The following is a 17,758-nucleotide window of genomic DNA, read 5'->3' on the forward strand; positions in this document are numbered from 1 at the left end:
CAATCTGTTTTCATTTCCAACCTCGGGCTGCACTTTGGATCACTGAAAGAGGTCGACGCCGTCACTCTGTGTGGTTAAAGATTACACGTGGCGATTAACTCTGAGCACAGTTTTGGCCTGAAGTGCTGACGTTTCTCTCACTGTCAGTGTTGCCTTGGCTGGAAGTAATGTCCTCGCTCCTTGCACTCCGTTCTTTGTCGCAATGCGCTACCAGTGTCAAATTTGTTGGTGGACTTGAACGCAGAGTGGTGTGGAGGTCAAGCTGGCTCCAGTGGGGTCGGTAAGTTGGGGGCTTGCCCTTGTTCTTTCCAAAATTGTCTTGCAGGGATTTTGAGTTAGGCTGATTCATGCCGGGATCGTAATCATTTGTTTCTAAAAAAAAAAAAAAAGGCCGTGGTTGTTTTTTTTAAATGACCTAGAAAATAAAAATCATTTTAATAGTTTCGTTTTAATAACCATGAGGCTTTAAATTAACATGGTGAAAACCGTGGATACTTGTAGTCTCGGGGTATACCTTCCTGACTTGTATGCTGATTTTATGGCATCAAATCTTGCTTTGACCAACCAGGATAAGGAAATGCCTTTTTTTTTCTTAAATTTCTTTTCTTTCTCAAAAAAATGACCATGTATTGTAAGGTTCTTTTTTCTTAAAAAGGCTTTTTTTCTTTTAAAAAGTAAAAAAAAGTAAAAGTAAGTTATTTTAATGAGAACTCTGGATATTTGTAGTTTAGGGGTACTTGCCTGACATTTGCAGTCTGCGGAAGATCAAATCTTGCTTTGACCAACCAGGTCAAATGCCTTTTTTCTTAAAAAAATGACTATTCCATCCATCCATCCATCCATCCATCCATCCATCTTCCGCTTATCTGGGGTCGGGTCGCAGGGGCAGCAGCTTTAGGAGGGACTCCCAGACTTCCCTCTCCCCAGCCACTTCATCCAGCTCATCCCAGGGGATCTTAAGGCAGAACGCCTTGAAACGTTTGGCCAGCTGAGAGAAATAGTCTCTCCAGCGCGTCCTGGGTCATCCCTGGGGTCTCCTACCGGTGGGACATGCCCGGAACACCTCCCCAGGGAGGCGTACATGAGGCATCCTGATGAGATGCCAGAGCCACCTAATCTGGCTCCTCTCAACGTGGAGGCACATCGGCTTTACTCCGAGTCTCTCCCAGATGACCGAGCACTTCACCCTATCTCTAAGGGAGAGCCCGGACAGGGCAGCCATCCCGACCGTCGAAAACAGAGGCCTGTCGGTTAACTCGACTTAATCTTGAGGGCCTTACCACCGCCAAACTCGAAGTCCTACGGCACCTGGCCGACTCCAACGGGGCCGCAGTCCTGCTCCTACAGGAGACGCACTGCACGACCAACATCTTCAAGATCCCTGGGTTTCATCTCCCTGGGTCCATCAACACCAAGCAGCATGGAGTGGCAACCTTTATACGCACTGGAATAAGCTGGGCAGCCTGTAGCCAATCCCCACCAGGCTCCAACATCGAGTGGCTGGTTACCATAATCCAGGAAACCTTAGTCATCAACGTTTACAAGCCCCCAACATCAGAGCTAACCACAACGTCACTCCCATCTGGAACTGCACCCGCAATCTACACAGGCGACTTCAACTGTCAGCACACAGACTGGGGGTACAACTACTCAACACCTAGCGGAGTGGCGCTGTGCGAATGGGCTTCCAACACTGATGCCCAGCTGCTGTACGACCCCAAGGAACCCCCAACCTTCTTCTCTGCACGCTGGAACACCACCAACCCGGACCTGGCCTTCGTCATTTGCCGCAGCAACGACCCAAGACCGGAGAGGCGTGTCCTTGACAGCTTCCCCTGCTCACACCAATGACCTTCCATCATCAAAGTCCCATCACTTGTGGAACGGGTGCCAGGGAAGCCTGTGAAGAGATGGAACTTCCGAAAAGCCAACTGGGAGACGTATGCTGAGGAGACGGAAAGGAGGTCAGCCAGCCTGCCAGACCCAGAGTCCACAGATGTGGATGCAGCCTATGCAGCCTACTGCCAGGTCCTCCTGCGTGCGGCAAAGAAGAGCATCCCACGTGGTATAAGAGGAACTACATCCCAGGCTGGGATGATGACTGTAGCCGCCTCCTGAGGGAACACCAGAGAGCCAGCTGTAGAGAAGAGGAGCACGCAACAGCAGCAGCACTGCTCGAAAAGCTGGACTTCTCCCGCAAGGCGAGATGGACAGAAGTCGTTGAATCAATCAACTTCACCCATTCCAGCCGGAAGGCGTGGCAGACCATCAACCAGCTCACAGGCAGAAATACATCAGCCCACAGATGCCCAGTCACTGCAGACGCAATCGCCTCCCAACTCCCGAAGAATGGCCGCTTCCCGGATGCAGACAAAGACTTTGCACGACTGATATCGCGTGAGGTGTCTTGTATCTCAAGAGCGGCTAACGCCGATTCCAATCTCTCGGGACCCTTTACAGCAGAGGAACTCAGTGAGGCCATGAGCAAACTAAAGCCGGGCAAATCCCCGGGCCGTGACAATATCCACCCGGAATTTGTCATCCACCAGGGACCAACAACATCTCGATGGCTTAGAGCTTTCTTTACATCATGCTACCGGAGACTAAAACTCCCGAAGATCTGGCGTAGGGCCTCTGTGATAGCTCTGTTGAAGCCAAATAAAGATGCGAAGGACCCCAAGTCATACAGGCCCATCTCACTGCTGAGTGCCCCATTTAAGATCCTGGAAATATTGATTCACAGCCGCATAGAGCCAGTGGTGGACCCACAGCTCCCACCGGAACAAGCTGCTTTCCGACGAGGAAGGTCAACAGCAGACCAGATTACCCTACCAAGACATAGAGAACAGCTTCCAGGATAAGGAGAAAGCTGGAGTGGTATACCTGGACTTAACTGCCGCATACGATACAGTGTGGCACCGGGGACTCCACCTGAAGCTGCTGAGGACCATACCGGACCGGCACATGGTGCAGTTCATCATGGAGACGCTTTCCAACCACAGCTTTACTCTCCAAACCAGCAGTGGGCAGTGCAGTAAGCTCCGAAGACTGAGGCGCGGAGTACCGCAAGGGTCAGTTCTCTCACCAATGCTATTTAACATCTATACATACGACCTTCCGGACACAGCATCCAGAAAGTATGGCTGTGCAGACGACCTTGCCATCATGCTGAGCCGACCAACGTGGAAGGCGACGGAAGACAGCCTGAATGTAGATATACGCACCATGGTAGCATACCTTCGAAAGTGGCGTCTACAGCTCAGCGTTGGAAAGACTGTTGCTGCGTCATACCATCTCTGCACCAGGGAAGCAAAGAGAGAACTTGCAGTGAGCATTGAGGGCTAACGCCTGGAGGTTCAACAAGCCCCGAAGTACCTTGGCGTGTGTTTGGATCGGACCCTATCCTTCAAACAACACCTTGAAGATCTGAAGGCAAAGGTGACATCCAGGGTTGAACTGATCCGCCGCCCTCCTGGAACAACGTGGGGAGCCTCTGCTAAGATCTTGCGGATATCTACTCAAGCGCTGGTCTTTTCTGCAGCAGAGTACTGTGCCCCAGTATGGAACAGAAGCCCCCATGCCAAAAAGGTGGATGTGGCAATCAACAACGCCCTCCGAATTATAACAGGATGCCTGAAGCCCACCCCTGGTTCTCTCTTTCCTTTCCTTGAGGGAATAGAGCCGGCCAACCTTCGCCGAGAGGCTGCCACCCTCATTCTCGCCAGGAAGGCAAAAAATAACAACTGACACATCCTGCATAGTACCACAACAACTCCAGCTCCACCAAGCAGACTCAAGGCGCGCCACGCCTACAACATTGTAGCACAAGAGATGCTCAATTCCATCCCTGAGGACATCTCCAGAGATGCTTGGCTGGCAGCAGCTTGGAAGCAGGAGTGGGAGGCAGCTGGTCCCTCCCTCATGGACCGTTACATCTGGGATCCATAGGAGGAGACGAACTACCTCGCCAGCAGTGGACCACATTGAACCGTTTAAGAACTGGTGTTGGGTGCTTCAACACATCTATGCGACAGTGGGGACTGGCAGACAGTGCGGCTTGCAAGTGCGGAGACCCCGAGCATATGGCCGACCACATCATCAAGACCTGCCCCCGATATAGACCACCCTCGGAGGCCGGCCTCTTTGACCTGGGACAGGAGATGCTGGCGTGGCTCCACGACACTAAGTTGGAGCTCTGACGTTCCACGAAAGAGAGAGAGCCCGGACAGCCTGCGGAGGAAACTCATTTCGGCCGCTTGTATCCTGGATCTCGTTCTTTTGGTCACGACCCATAGCTCGTGACCATAGGTGAGGATAGGAGCATAGATCGACCGGTAAATTGAGAGCTTTGCCTTTTGGCTCAGCTCTCTCTTCATCACGACGGACCGGTACAGAGTCTGCATTACTGCCGACGCTGCACCAATCCGCCTGTCGATCCCGCGCTCATTCCTGCCCTCACTCGTGAACAAGACCCCAAGATACTTGAACTCCTCCACTTGGGGCAAGATCTCATCCCCGATCCGGAGAGGGCATTCCACCCTTTTCCGACCGAGGACCATGGACTCGGATTTGGAGGTGCTGACCCTCATCCCGACCACTTCACACTCGGCTGCGAACCGCTCCAGTGAGAGCTGGAGATCACGGCCTGAAGAAGCTAACAGCACTACGTCATCTGCAAAAAGCAGAGACGCGATGCTGAGGACCCCAAACCGGACACCCTCAACGCCTCGGCTGCGCCTAGAAATTCTGTCCATAAAAATTATGAACAGAATCGGTGACAAAGGGCAGCCTTGGCGGAGTCCAACCCTCTCTGGGAACGAATCCGACTTACTGACGGAAATGCGGACCAAACTCTGGCATTGGTGATACAGGTACCGAACTGCCCTTATCAGTTGGCTCGGCACCCCGTACTCCTGAAGCACCCTCCACAGAACCTCCCGAGTCACACGGTCGAACGCCTTCTCCAGGTCCACAAAACACATGTGGACTGGTTGGGCGAACTCCCATCACCCCTGAGGATCCTGCTGAGGGTGTAGAGCTGGTCCTCCTCTCCAGCACCCCTGAATAGACCTTACCAGGGAGGCTGAGGAGTGTGATTCCCCTGTAATTGGAACACACCCTCCGGTCCCCCTTCTTCAAGAGGGGAACTACCACCCCAGTCAGCCAATCCAGAGGCACCGTCCCCGATGTCCATGCAATGCTGTAGAGGCGTGTCAGCCATGACAGCCCCACGACATCCAGAGCCTTTAAGAACTCCGGGCGGATCTCATCCACCCCCGGGGCCCTGCCACCGAGGACTTTTTAACTACCTCAGTGACTTCGACCCCAGAGATTGTAGAGTCTGTCTCAGAGTCTCCAGGCCCTGCTTCCACAATGGAAAGCGTGTTGGTGGAATTGAGGAGGTCTTCGAAGTATTCTCCCCACCGACTCACGACGTCCCGAGTCGAGGTCAGCAGCACGCCAACTCCACTGTAAACAGTTTTGACTGTGCACTGCGTCCCCCTCCTGAGACGCCGGATGGTGGACCAGAATTTCCTCGAAGCCGTCCGGAAGTCATTCTCCATGGCCTTGCCAAACTTCTCCCACGCCCGGGTTTTTGCCTCAGCAACCGCCGAAGCTGCGTTCCGCTTGTACCTGTCAGCTGCCTCCGGATCCCGCAGGCCAAAACGGCCCGATAGGACTCCTTCTTCAGCTTGACGGTATCCCTTACGGCCAGCGTCCACCAGCGGGTTCGGGGATTGTCGCCACGACAGGCACCAACGACCTTACGGGCACAGCTCTGGTCGGTTGCCTCAATAATGGAGGCGCGGACATGGTCCACTCGGACTCAATGTCCCCGCCTACCCCGGGACATGGGAAAAGCTCTGCCGGAGGGGGGAGTTGAAGCTCTTCCTTAAAGGGGGTTCTGCCAGACGTTCCCAGCAGACCTTCATAGAGCGTTTGGGTCTGCCAGGTCGGACCGGCATCTTCCCCACCATCGGAGCCAACCCACCACCAGATGGTGATCAGTTGACAGCCCCGCCCCTCTCTTCACCCGAGTGTCCAAAACATGCGGCCGCAAATCCGATGAGACGACTACAAAGTCAATCATCGAACTGCAGCCTAGGGTGTCCTGGTGCCAAGTGCACAAATGGACAAACTAATTGTTGAGGCAAGTCCGACTATGTCTAGTCGGAACTTTTCTGCCTCACACACCAGCTAGGGCTCCTTTCCAGACAGAGAGGTGACATTCCATGTCCCTAGAGCCAGCCTCTGCAGCCGGGGATCGGACCGCCAAGGTCCCCGCCTTTGGCCGGCGCCCAGCTCACTTTGCACCCGACCCCTTTGGCACCTCCTACAGGTGGTGAGCCCATGGGAAGGGGGATCCACGTTTTCTTTTCGGGGTATGCCCGGCCGGGGTCCATGGGCGAAGGCCCGGCCACTAGGCGCTCGCCTTCGAGCCCCACCTCCAGGCCTGGCTCCAGAGGGGGGCCCCGGTGACCCGCGTCCGGGCGAGGAAAAACTAAGTCCATTTGTCTTTTTCGTCATAAGGGGCTTGGGTGAGCCGTGCTTTTTCTGGCCCCTCTCCTAGGACCCTTTTGCCACGGGTGACCCTACCAGGGGCATGAAGCCCCAGATAACATGGTTCCTAGGATCATAGGGGCGCGCAAACCCCTCCACCACGATAAGACGATGACTCACGGAGGGGAAAAATAAAATGAATAAAATGACCACGGATAGGAAGGCACTTTTTTTCTAACAAAAATGACCATGTATAATGAGTTTTTTTTTCACAAAAAATAACATGTATAGTGAGGCTTTTTTTATTTATAAAATAATGAATACTTTTTATGGTATAAGGCTTGTAATTGACAATTCCTAGTAAGGCTTTTTTAATTAAAAAAAAAATTGCATGACCAATTTTGAAACCCTACCCTAGTTTAAACCCTGCTTTGAAACCCTAAAAAATGGCCATGTACCATCCAAATGATTTCAAATCACTACTGCAATTTTTTTCACGTACTGATGGTTGGCTAATCAGATGATGCGAGCGCACCGAAGGCAAACGTGGTTCCAATCGCTGACTCCATGCGGCGTTGCTTTGATGTGCGCAGACGGCTTCACGTGGACCGCCCTCCGTGTCGACCATCTCTGAGCAGCAGCTACGTGCACGGCACGTCAGCCGTCTCGCTGCTCTCCCTGACGATGGGACAGTGCCTGGAGGCCGCCGCCCGACGCTGGCCGCAGCGTGAAGCCGTAGTCTTCCTGCAGGACGGCATCAGGAAAACATTTGAGCGCTTTCAGCAGGACGTACGTTTGGCCAAACCTTTTGAGTGCGACTGACGTCAGATGTCATACAATGAAATCTGAATTGTCGTCAACTCATTTTTTCATGTGGATGGGTGGGGGAGCGTCCTGTGTGTGTCTGTTCTCACTACTAAGCTGGAAAAGTAAAAAAAAACAAAAAACATTGTTTTGTATCTCAAGCTTTAAAGGTTGCACATTCAATTTGTACTCAATTGAGCGATTATTGGGTTTACCACGGGAGGGACTTATGCAGCGTGATGTTGTGCAGGTGGACCAGGTGGCTGCGGGGCTCCTGGCTCTGGGCCTGCAGCCAGGCGACCGTCTGGGCCTTTGGGGACCAAACACATATGAATGGATCCTCTTCCAGTATGCTTCGGCCAAGGCGGGAATCATTCAGGTTGGCCTGAGAGGATGCAATTGTGCTCACATTTGCGCTTGTCACTAGCTAGCTCTATGTGTATCCGACCGATCTTACTGCAAATTTAGAACTTTCAGCATTAGCGAACAGTAGTTACCACTCTACGAGAACATAGCGTGGCGTGATGTGGAAATGTCATGGGCAAACTCTGCTTGATGTTTTTGAAATGGCCTAAGACCATCATGAACAAACGCAGAGTTCTGGCTTCATTCGTGAACTGCAATTGCTACCTAGAAGACAATGCGGGCGGGTGTCCTCAATGTTGTGGCCTCACTTTTTTCCCGGCCATCCGGCAGGTGTCCTTAAACCCGGCTTATCAACTCAAAGAAGTGGAGTTCACTCTCAGAAAGGTTCTTGTTGTCGCCTTTTTTCCTTACACGTTGAAGTGTCACGCGAGTGAGTAACCTGGAGGTCACGTTGCGCTACAGGTGCAGTGCAAAGCGCTGGTTTGTCCCAGCAGCTTTAAGAAGAAAAAGTTCTACGATATGCTGCGGCAGATCTGCCCGGAGCTCAGCACGTCACTGCCAGGAGCCATGCGCAGCGCCAGGTAGCCTAAAAGTCACACGTTGCCATCGAATGCATTGCTTATGTTTAGGTTACACGCGGATTGAGACATGCGTGAGAATAAAAATTAGACCTTAATCCCGCGAGATTGCCAGACCTGCGTGCGGTGATCATGACGGACAGGCGCGAGGCAGGCGTGCTGCACCTGGACGATGTTTTCCAAGCAGCTGAGAGTTGTCACCGGCACCGGCTAAGCGAGCTTCACGGCAAGTTGTCGTGCGACGATGCCATCAATATTCAGTTCACTTCTGTGAGAACGGCCCGTCGCCTACGGTCATTGGGCTCACAGCCTCCGTGTGACTCCGCCTCCCCTTTTCTTTCAGGGCACCACCGGCGACCCCAAGGGAGTCACGCTGTCCCACCACAACGTGGTCAACAACGGCTACTTTGTGGGGCTCCGAGCCGGCTATGACTGGAGGGTGAGTGCCACCCCGCCAAACATCCGGCAAGCAACAACTGGCTCAAGATGGAGCGTTGCACTGACCGACCCGTGTGCCGTTTTGCCATCAGCCTCAGGTGCGGGTGTGCATGCAGGTGCCCATGTATCACTGCTTTGGTTCGGTGTTGGGAGGCATGTGCATGGCACTGCACGGCATCACGCTAGTCTTTCCCTCCGCCGCCTACGACAGCCGAGCCAACCTGGAGGCCATTCACAAGGAAAAGTACCAGACGGTGTCTCCTCTTTGTATCATTCATGCACCATAAAGGCAGCAAGATGTGCGCAACACCGCACCGACATTCTTTGTCAGTTTTTGCGACTTCTTCCTTTGAAGGTGCAATTTTGTCTACGGCACTCCCACCATGTTCACAGACCTGCTGGGGCAGCCTGATCTGGAAAAATACGATTTGTCCTCAATGGAAGGCGGTAAGACGAGCTGTGACCGCTAGTTGACAAAATTCTAACGTTGCGGCATTGGTACCAATTTCATATGTTGATATGCAATGGCGCTGGAGGCATCATGGCGGCATCGCCGTGCGCCCCGGAGCTCGTGGCCAACGTCAGGGCCAAGCTGAACATGAAAGACATCATGGTGAGCCGCCACATTCGGAGGTAGGACTGGAAACTCTGACGACACTAAGACAGCGGGTGTGTCGAGCAGATCGGCTACGGCACCACAGAGAACAGCCCCGTCACCTTCTTGGGCTTCCCGTTTGACGACGACCGCCTCAAGCTCCACACGGTCGGCTGCGTCATCCACCACGTTGAGGTAAAAAAAAAAACAAGGGGCGAACCTTTGCGTCACGTTCTGGTTTCATAAAAAAACAATTAGACTTAAAAAATCATGCCCATTTTTTTAATGCAAGTCATTTGTCGCACGTCACAACAGGCCAAAGTGGTGGACGTGGAGACAGGCGAGACAGTCCCGCTGGGGGCCACGGGGGAGCTGCTGATCCGGGGTAGCTGCGTGATGCACGGATACTGGGACGAGAGCGACGCAACCCGGCGGGTGCTCGGCCCGGACCGCTGGTACAGGACAGGGTGAGAGCGTCGAGACCGTGCACGCTTCCCGCTTGGGAAAAATACCACACCTTCTTATAGGACCGCCCCCTTTGACTTGTGAAATCAGAGATTAGCGTTATCAGAGGACGTAGGAACAGGACTGAAACAACTGGTTTCAAAGGAGCCCGAAATCAATGTTCAAAAACAAACCAGGTCTTAATCCTTACATTTGAGAGGGATGGATGTTTTGCCAACCATGAGAGGGAGCCCGCATGCAGCTTCCAGTCCCATCTTAGCGAAGGCCTCACTTGTGCGCGCAGCGACGTGGCCAGCCTGAACGCGCTGGGCTACTGCTCCATTGAGGGCCGCATCAAGGACTTGATCATCCGAGGTGGGGAGAACATCTATCCCGCTGAGATCGAGAAGTTCCTCTACACCAACAGCAAAGTGCACGAAGTGCAGGTACGTGCCGATGGCCCGAAAGATTGTAAATTGTTGCCAGATGTTCGTCGACGTGCGTGTTCTCTCCGAGGTGGTGGGAGTGAAAGACGAGCGTCTGGGGGAGCAGGTGTGCGCTTGCATCAAGCTCAAAGAAGGACAGACGTGTACGGCGGACGAGATACAGACCTTCTGCAAAGGCCAGGTGACGTGACACCACCGACAGCCTTTTGGACTTGACTCGACTCTGCGATTCTTTCATCTCAGATCGCCCACTTCAAAATCCCCCGCTTCGTGGTGTTTGTGGACAGCTACCCCATGACCGCCTCCGGAAAGGTAAGAGCGGGGGCATGATGGCGGCTCAGGAAAAAGCCCGGCGCTTCTAATGCTGCCATTTCAGCCCCGCCCCCAGCTTCTAACTGACTCTCTGCTTCAAGATCAAGAAGAACATCTTAAAGGTGGACATGGAGAAGCATCTGGGCCTGTAACTCTGAGCTTTTGGACCCCAAGAAGCCGCCGCCTGACCAGTGCACAAAAGGACTTTGGCTGATCACGTCCATCTTTATTTATGCAACCAAAGTACATTTTCACGTGCAAAACAAGAAAGCATCAATAAAAGAGCTTCCTCCACATAGACGTCACAAACAAAAGGGGCCAAAGCACCCGTGCCTGTTCATTTCCAGAAGCGACCGTTTTGCGGCTCAAAGTGACGACCGATGCTCACGGCTCGGCTAGTCCAACAGAGGTGAAGGCGCTAGGAGCAGCTCCTGTGGAAGCTGGGGCCGATGCTCACGGCTCTGCTCGTCCAACAGAGGTGAAGGCGCTAGGAGCGGCTCCTGCGGAAGCTGGGGCCCATCCCGACGGACCCAGGGACAATTTCTAGGATAATGCGCTCGCGCTCACACTGTCACTCACTCTCTCTCACTCACACACACAAACACACACACACACACACACACACACACACACACACAAAGGTGTGGCCTTGGAACGATCAACATTCACTTCAGGTGTGGACGAGCAACGGGACCATTTGTCGTTGGGCAAAACGGTGCCCAAAAAAGGGCGGGGCCCCACGTTGGCATTTGGGCAAAGCGCAGTGTCGCGTACATGAACTTGGCGGCGGTGCCACCATTGTTGGCGGGGAGGCTTTTTCTGGCCACCTGGTCTTTGGCCAAGCTCCTGCAGGCAGCCAGTTTGGACTCCAAAGCCTGGCGAGCAAAAAGGTTCCGTGCCATTACACAACAGCGACTCCTGCTTCGGCCGCTCACGTCTGACCAACAGCCAAGGCCACCCACACCGACTTTCTGGAGCAGATCGCCAACAATGTCGAGGGCGAAGATTCTGGCTGTTGGGGTGAGAGACGAGCCGCCGCAGCAGTCAGTCAATGCTGGCCAAAGCGCCAACAACAACAAAAACAAGACCAATAAGAATGGACAGCTCGAGTACAACTTAACAATATACTTTTTCCTCATATTTACATATATATACAGACACACACACCAGCCAAGCGGGGCCGGTCCAGGTCTGAGGTGGGCGAGTTGGGCGCCGATTTCTTGTCCATGGTACTCTCGCGCACCGGCAGTTCCTGAGGTCTGCAGAGGAGAACGAGAGGCGGCGGGTCAACGCCGGCCTACGGTTGTTGTTTTTTTTCTTGGGGCGGTACCTCGCGCTTCGTCTTTGAGCCGCTGCACCGACACCAAGAGGGACTCCTTCTCCAGGAAGGCGTTTCTCTCGATGGCCCAGTTCAGGTGGCCCTCAAAATCCTCCAGGGACACAATGGTTGCCCTGCTCAGCATAAAAAATTCAACTGTGATTGAGTTGTGTGGGTTCTTTTTTCTCTTCTGTAATTTGCTAGCATAATTGCTCAACCGTTATTATTAACTTACTGTCACAACATCAATAAAAAATAATAATAATGCGCCTGCTAAAAAATTTTGTTTTCCCTTAGCGTTGCTAGTCCTACTCATTTGGGTGAGGGTCACCTGCAAAAGTCGGAATTGGAGCAACCCGGCCGGGCATTTTCACCTTTGCTCATTTTTGGCACGTATTATTGCGTGCGTTCGAGACTGAAATTCTCTGGAGGCAGGCGACGACGTGAGTGCCAACAATTGTTTGCGGTAACTCTTGGCTCTTTCCAGGTCATCGTTGGCCTGCTCCAACTTGCGCACAGATTTGTGGAGCTGCTCCTTGATGCCACGCGTGCGGCCCAGGTCATCCTCCGTTAAGGGGTACGCTGCAGATCTGCTCGTAGCTTTGCGCATACTGCTTCTCCAGCTTCTCCTGGAGAGACGAGTTGAAGAAGGGTTAGCGCGCATCGGCAGATGCCAACAATGAAATCGCGCAGATTGTGATGGCAAAACCGGTCATTTAGAAGGATTCAACAATCCCGGCGACTTGCACATTATTTAGTAGTAGCGGTAGTATTTTGTAGAGTGTACGTATATATACGACGACCGCACATACTAAGGAAAGCTGTCGTGACAGAGACAAAGCTTTGACTTGCAGCTCCGTTGAAAGGCAATGAGCAGGTCCTAATGCGTTGACCGGTCAAGCGGTCAGAGCGTGGCCTCAAATTCACAAAGAGCTATTGCACAAGCTATTGCGCAAGCTATTGCAGGCGCTGGTCAAATCCCCAAGGAGACGCAAGGTTACCTTGAGGCCGTCCGCCTCGTTCTTTAGTCGCTCGTTCTGGCTGCGCAGGTCGTGCAGGCGGCACTCTGCCTGGCACAGCTGTGCCTCCAGCTCAGCCTCCAGCTCTCTGCTGCCGTCGCAGAACTCCCGCAGCTCCTCCCGAGCGTCGTGGGAGCTGGGCAGCAGGCGCAAACAAAGGCACACCGACTGTAACACAATCGCTCGCTCACTGTCAATCCTGCAAGAGTGGATTTTGTCCCGGCCGAGAGGCCTCGGTGGCGCCGGTGTGTTCTGGCCACGCGTTCTGGAGTTTGCCTCGTCACACGCCTGAAACGGCCAAATATTTCTGCGCAGCGGCAGATAACAAAACACGTTGTGGGCAACTTTTGCTGGGGGGTCAGTTGGTCCTTTTTGCTTCCCAAAAAGGGACATATGCGTTTTCCCCGTTGAGGATGCTGGTGGCCTCAAAGTCTAAGCAGAGAATCGAGCGGTGTCTTGAGCGGCCGCTTCGCCGGCAAAAAATCGGCAGCAAAGGTATCAGTATATGTGTATATATATATGCAGCTCCTACCTTTTCCTATACTTCAGAGCTCGGGACTTCCAATAATGGACTTGTGGAAAACTTGGGAATCATCTCTGTGTCCACGGCAGGACTTCATGAGGGCGGGGGGCCAGAGAAGTTAGCGAGTGTGCAAAGTCGGCCTCCTTTTTGCTAATAGCTATTTCACAACGCTCGTTATTTTTGCATGCGAACGGGAAGCAGCATTCACTAACGAGCCATCTCATCATAATTACATTCAATATTTGCCCAACAACACTGACACTGAATCGATTGCAAGCCTAATAATTACTAGTCATTTTCAATTTTCCGATTCCAAATCCCAGAAACTCCAGTCTCTAAAACGAAATCACGTGTGGGGGAAGCCCTGTGCACACCCATCTTTATGATGACCATATTTTCATTGGTCATACGTTTGAATACAACCCCTCGGAGAACTTCGGGGGAAAAAATGGTCCTCCTCCCACTCCGGGTGTATGGCTTCTCCTATTGAAACATTGCTAACAGATGTCGCTATCACTTTTGACTCACATTGCTCTTTCCAAGAAACCGGACAGGGAGTTCAAAAACACGGTGAGTTGAGAGAAAATTAAAACCAAGAGTCAATACATTGCTGCTGCTGCTGCTGCTGCTGTTTCCATGGCAATCCAGATGAAAGCTGTGACAAAGGGCACCAGCGCCACTCCTCGAAAAACGACAATCAATGAGCAAGCATGGCGGAATAATTTTTAGAACGAAAAAGGAGAAAATCTGACTCAGACCTCAATTTATGACGTGAGTAGTGCTGAAAACGGCCCTAATCCAACATTTGTACGTAGCCTCTTGCCTCATCAAATTTGCTCAACATTGACCTTTCAGCAAAGTTGAAAAGCCTCTGAGCCTGAGCCGCATCCTGCATGTGGGCGCGTCATCCGAGAAGGTGAACGCGTCGGTTACCTGAGCCGCATGTGCGCCCGTCATCCGACAAGAAGGTGAACGCGTCGGTCGCTCACGTCACGAGCCGAATGCAACTGAGTGGAATGATCACGAGGAAATTCGCCAGGGCTCATATCAATCCAATTTCGACATTCGTCCAAAAGGACAATCCAGACAACCATGACAAGCCCTCTAAATTTCGCCGCAAGCGTGTGGGCGTTACGGGGTACGCCGTTTGCGTTTCGAAACTAGACGGGAGAACGCAAAGAGAACAGTAAAGGCAACCCTTCAGCCGAAGTCGGCAAAACCGCGACTCGAGAAAGACGGAAAGAATCCTTGCGGTCCAACAGTGACCGAACTACTCCGAAAGTAGCTCCAAAGGAAGGCGAATGGCACCTGTTCATGACAAAGGGCTGTCGACTCGCTATCTCCTTTGGGCGGCTCGTAACATCTGAACGCCGTTGGCGGCCGATTGCGAACACGCGCGAGATCCCCTCCGGCCAGGCTGGCGATCTTAATTCAGAGCGTCCCTTGCTCTTGCCGCTGCCGGTTCGGTTTGCTTTACCTCGCACTTACTCCTGCTTGTGTTTTTGGAACTTGCCAACGCGTTTCCCGGAAGCGACGTCAGTTCCGACGACGCGTGCGCGCTAACGTTACAAATTACGCCACCAAACACGTTGGCGTCACAATATAAAAACGAAGCCGCGCCCTGCTGACTGGACACGACCACATAACACCGTGAAATGGCGCTTGACTCCAACAAATTATCTCCGTGTCCGGAATATACTTCTGCAACACGAATTTAACCTCAATGAAACGTCCTTTTAAATAGAGTACATGTCTGACAACACAAACAGACTATCCTTTCCTCTGCTGTTACAAATTCTGCTTGACCACGGCAACACTTATTAGAATAGAACTAGTCAGAACATAATTGTAAATCAAAATTCATACAATAAAATACAATCATAGAATATAAGACATACCCACAACTGTAACAAATCACCACTGCACTGTTCCTTCTGACCACCGAGAGGCAGTGACAGTCTCTTGCTTCAGCCCTCATCTACGCTCATGAGCTGCGAATATTGGTACAATATCTGTCTACGTGACATATTGCATTGTTGGTATTAGCTAAATGGACATCCCGAGGACAAAGTGATGTGTTCTGGTTAAGTGCACAATAGTTTGACAAACCTAAAATAAAGTAGAAATCTAGCTATTTTTGCAGCACGTACTGTAGGCCAATTTTAAGGTTGAATAGATAGAGACACAGGCAGACATAAATTTGGTGTGTTGGTGGGGAGGTAGGTATCGTGGGTAGCTTTTCCCAATGCACCTGCCCAGGTGGCAGGCCCTGTTCTGCAACCATCTGCGCCGTTCCCCGCCCATGCAGTCAGGAACGAGGAATGCGGAGGTTGAGGCACGCCCGAGGCCAGTTCTGCACCTGCATCGTTCGTTCTTGTTATCATGATTTCCATGGCATTCTACAAGGATGACGACACCCCGCAGGAGGACGCCAGCGAGTGCCCGGTGTGCTACGAGATCCTGCGCGGGACGGGGAGAACCCTGAGCTGCGGACATGTGTTCTGTCACGAATGCCTGGTCAAGCTGCTGGTCAACTTCCACGCCGAAGGACAAATTCGGGACACCCTTGCCTGTCCGGTGTGCAGACACCTCACATTTATCAGGAAGCGGCAGGACGAGCCGCAGGGCAAGGGGGAGCCCGAGGAGGATACAGAAAGAGGAGGAGGAGGGGGGCGGCAGACATTGGAGGTGCCCGTGGGGAGGCCGCTCGCCCGACTGGAGCTCGACACCACCTCGGCCGCTTCTGTCCGCGGGCGACTTCGACGCTTCTTCTGCGCGGAATACGAGCGTCTCCGGCGGTCGACGCTCCTCCGCACGAGTCCGTGCAGCAACTCGGAGATCTTCGTCATCAGCGCCCGGGGGAGACCTATGACTGAGGACGACGCGTTCAGCGTGGTGTTGACGGTGGTTCGGCCGCCGAGGATTCGCCGGCGCCGGGTGTGGAGCACGGCTCGGTGCCTCCTGGTGCTCCTCTCCACCTTCACCGTGATGGCACTGGTGGCTGCCGTGCTGCCGTGGATCCTATTGGCTTGATGAGTGTACAAACATGGACCACCACATGCCAAATACGAGCATCGACAGAGGTAGCACGTGTGATTATGGCGGCTGTGGCTCAGGGAGTAGAGTGGTTCGTTTGGTAACCGGTGGTTCGATCCCAGCTCTATCACAGTCACATGTCGTTGTGTCCTTGGGCAAGACGCTTCACACACCTTGCCTCCAGAAAAAAAATTCTCAATTGGCTTACCTGGTAAAACATTGAATTATTCACTTAATTTTGTATAGAAACTTGCGTGGGACCAAAAAAAAAAAAAGACTCCGGTAAAAGTATTACTTTGAAAATGTAAATAATACAAGACATGGGTAAGTCAATGCACGTGATTGGGCACAAAAAGAGACTTGAGTACAAAAGGAAAGAGGAATTTTCCCAGTCACTTTCAATAATCTTGCACAAATGTAAAATAAGATTCACCATGTTATATTTAACATTTGTATTGCTTAAGCTAGGGATCGCGGGCATGCGGGCGGTATCTCATGAAGACCAGCTGCACGTTATATGTAAACACAGCAGCAATCATCAGTTTTAGCTGCAATTCCAAAACTCAGAGGAGCTGTTAACCGGCTTAAACAGTTTGAAACTGTTCTATGTCCCCACCCTTGACTTGAAGCCTGATTTGCGTGATTGCACAAGCCCGAGATGCATCGAGTACATTTTCCTTCTGTGTCATCCCGCTTGGCCAGTCTTACAGGTTCCACCACACCATTGCTTGTCTTCCTCCACCACGCCCGGACTGACCATAGACAGAACTGGGAGTTTTCCCGAAGCGCCGGCCTGCTGGCCTGTATCTCAGGTTTTTTTTGTTTGTTTTTTAAAATCTCCCGGTGCGGCAGCGCGCCTATCAGAGAGACAGGCCAGGCCACTCAGGCCAGGAGCATGTGAGGAGGGAAAGACGATTGGTTTATGTTTCAATTAACACCCGCCCCCACAGTCCGTATCAACCACACAGAGGTCATGTGGAGGAAGAGGTGTGTTACGTATGTCAGGTGCCGGCTGCTGTGTAGCTAGCGAGCGGTGCGAGTGAGGATAAAGGACTTCGACCGTGGTAAAAAGAAGAGGAAAGGCGGTGCGAAGAGGGACAAAAAAGAAAGGCGCTAAAGGAGGACGCGGCCAAATGCAGAAAAGTTACGGATTTATTCAGCCACGCCCCAACGGTGCCATTAAAAACTGTGTGTGTGTGCGCGTGTATGCATGCCAGTTTGCATGTGTTGTGTGCATATGTGCCACTGCCATGTAATAAGGCTGTCTTTCTGTTGATGTATTGTTAAATTTAGTTCTAGTAGATTTTGTAAGTTGAAGAGTGATTTGTTATTCTTTCTTACATGCACACTCCTCTAAACTTTGTAACTGGCCCTGGCT

General features: G+C 52.3%; 2 protein-coding genes and 1 pseudogene across 6 annotated transcripts; 2 read left to right on the forward strand and 1 right to left on the reverse strand.

The window, feature by feature from the left end:
- Positions 1–61: 61 nt before the first annotated feature.
- Positions 62–12,019, forward strand: LOC147044745 (medium-chain acyl-CoA ligase ACSF2, mitochondrial-like). 4 transcript variants are annotated; one of them, XM_085933511.1, is made up of 17 exons: positions 62–280; positions 7,095–7,290; positions 7,556–7,684; positions 8,002–8,055; positions 8,134–8,252; positions 8,357–8,519; positions 8,593–8,688; positions 8,780–8,931; positions 9,043–9,134; positions 9,224–9,300; positions 9,370–9,477; positions 9,598–9,749; positions 9,947–10,172; positions 10,243–10,353; positions 10,416–10,484; positions 10,549–11,504; positions 11,642–12,019. In XM_085933511.1, exons 1-16 carry the CDS (start codon positions 168–170, stop codon positions 10,696–10,698), a joined length of 2,007 nt encoding a protein of 668 aa, XP_085789637.1. In that variant the 5' UTR covers positions 62–167; the 3' UTR covers positions 10,699–11,504; positions 11,642–12,019. The 4 variants fall into 4 exon arrangements, with proteins under 4 accessions (XP_085789637.1, XP_085789638.1, XP_085789639.1 ...); XM_085933512.1 differs by having other exon boundaries at positions 64–280; positions 10,031–10,172; positions 11,642–12,015; XM_085933513.1 differs by having other exon boundaries at positions 64–280; positions 10,586–11,504; positions 11,642–12,014.
- Positions 10,696–13,422, reverse strand: LOC147044746 (nuclear distribution protein nudE-like 1-B; annotated as a pseudogene). The gene is made up of 7 exons (XR_015068458.1): positions 13,354–13,422; positions 12,804–12,957; positions 12,177–12,431; positions 11,815–11,936; positions 11,652–11,743; positions 11,453–11,496; positions 10,696–11,359 (listed from the first exon to the last, which is right to left on the reverse strand). The product of XR_015068458.1 is annotated as a nuclear distribution protein nudE-like 1-B (transcript).
- A 1,849-nt stretch (positions 13,423–15,271) lies between these two features.
- Positions 15,272–17,697, forward strand: LOC147044747 (RING finger protein 222). Its single transcript, XM_085933515.1, has 2 exons — positions 15,272–15,347; positions 15,568–17,697. Exon 2 carries the CDS (start codon positions 15,727–15,729, stop codon positions 16,375–16,377), a length of 651 nt encoding a protein of 216 aa, XP_085789641.1. The 5' UTR covers positions 15,272–15,347; positions 15,568–15,726; the 3' UTR covers positions 16,378–17,697.
- Positions 17,698–17,758: the final 61 nt, after the last annotated feature.

The sequence above is a fragment of the Syngnathus leptorhynchus genome, chromosome 16, assembly GCF_054491065.1.
Source record: "Syngnathus leptorhynchus isolate UIUO chromosome 16, UIUO_Slep, whole genome shotgun sequence".
NCBI classification, from domain to species: domain Eukaryota; kingdom Metazoa; phylum Chordata; class Actinopteri; order Syngnathiformes; family Syngnathidae; genus Syngnathus; species Syngnathus leptorhynchus.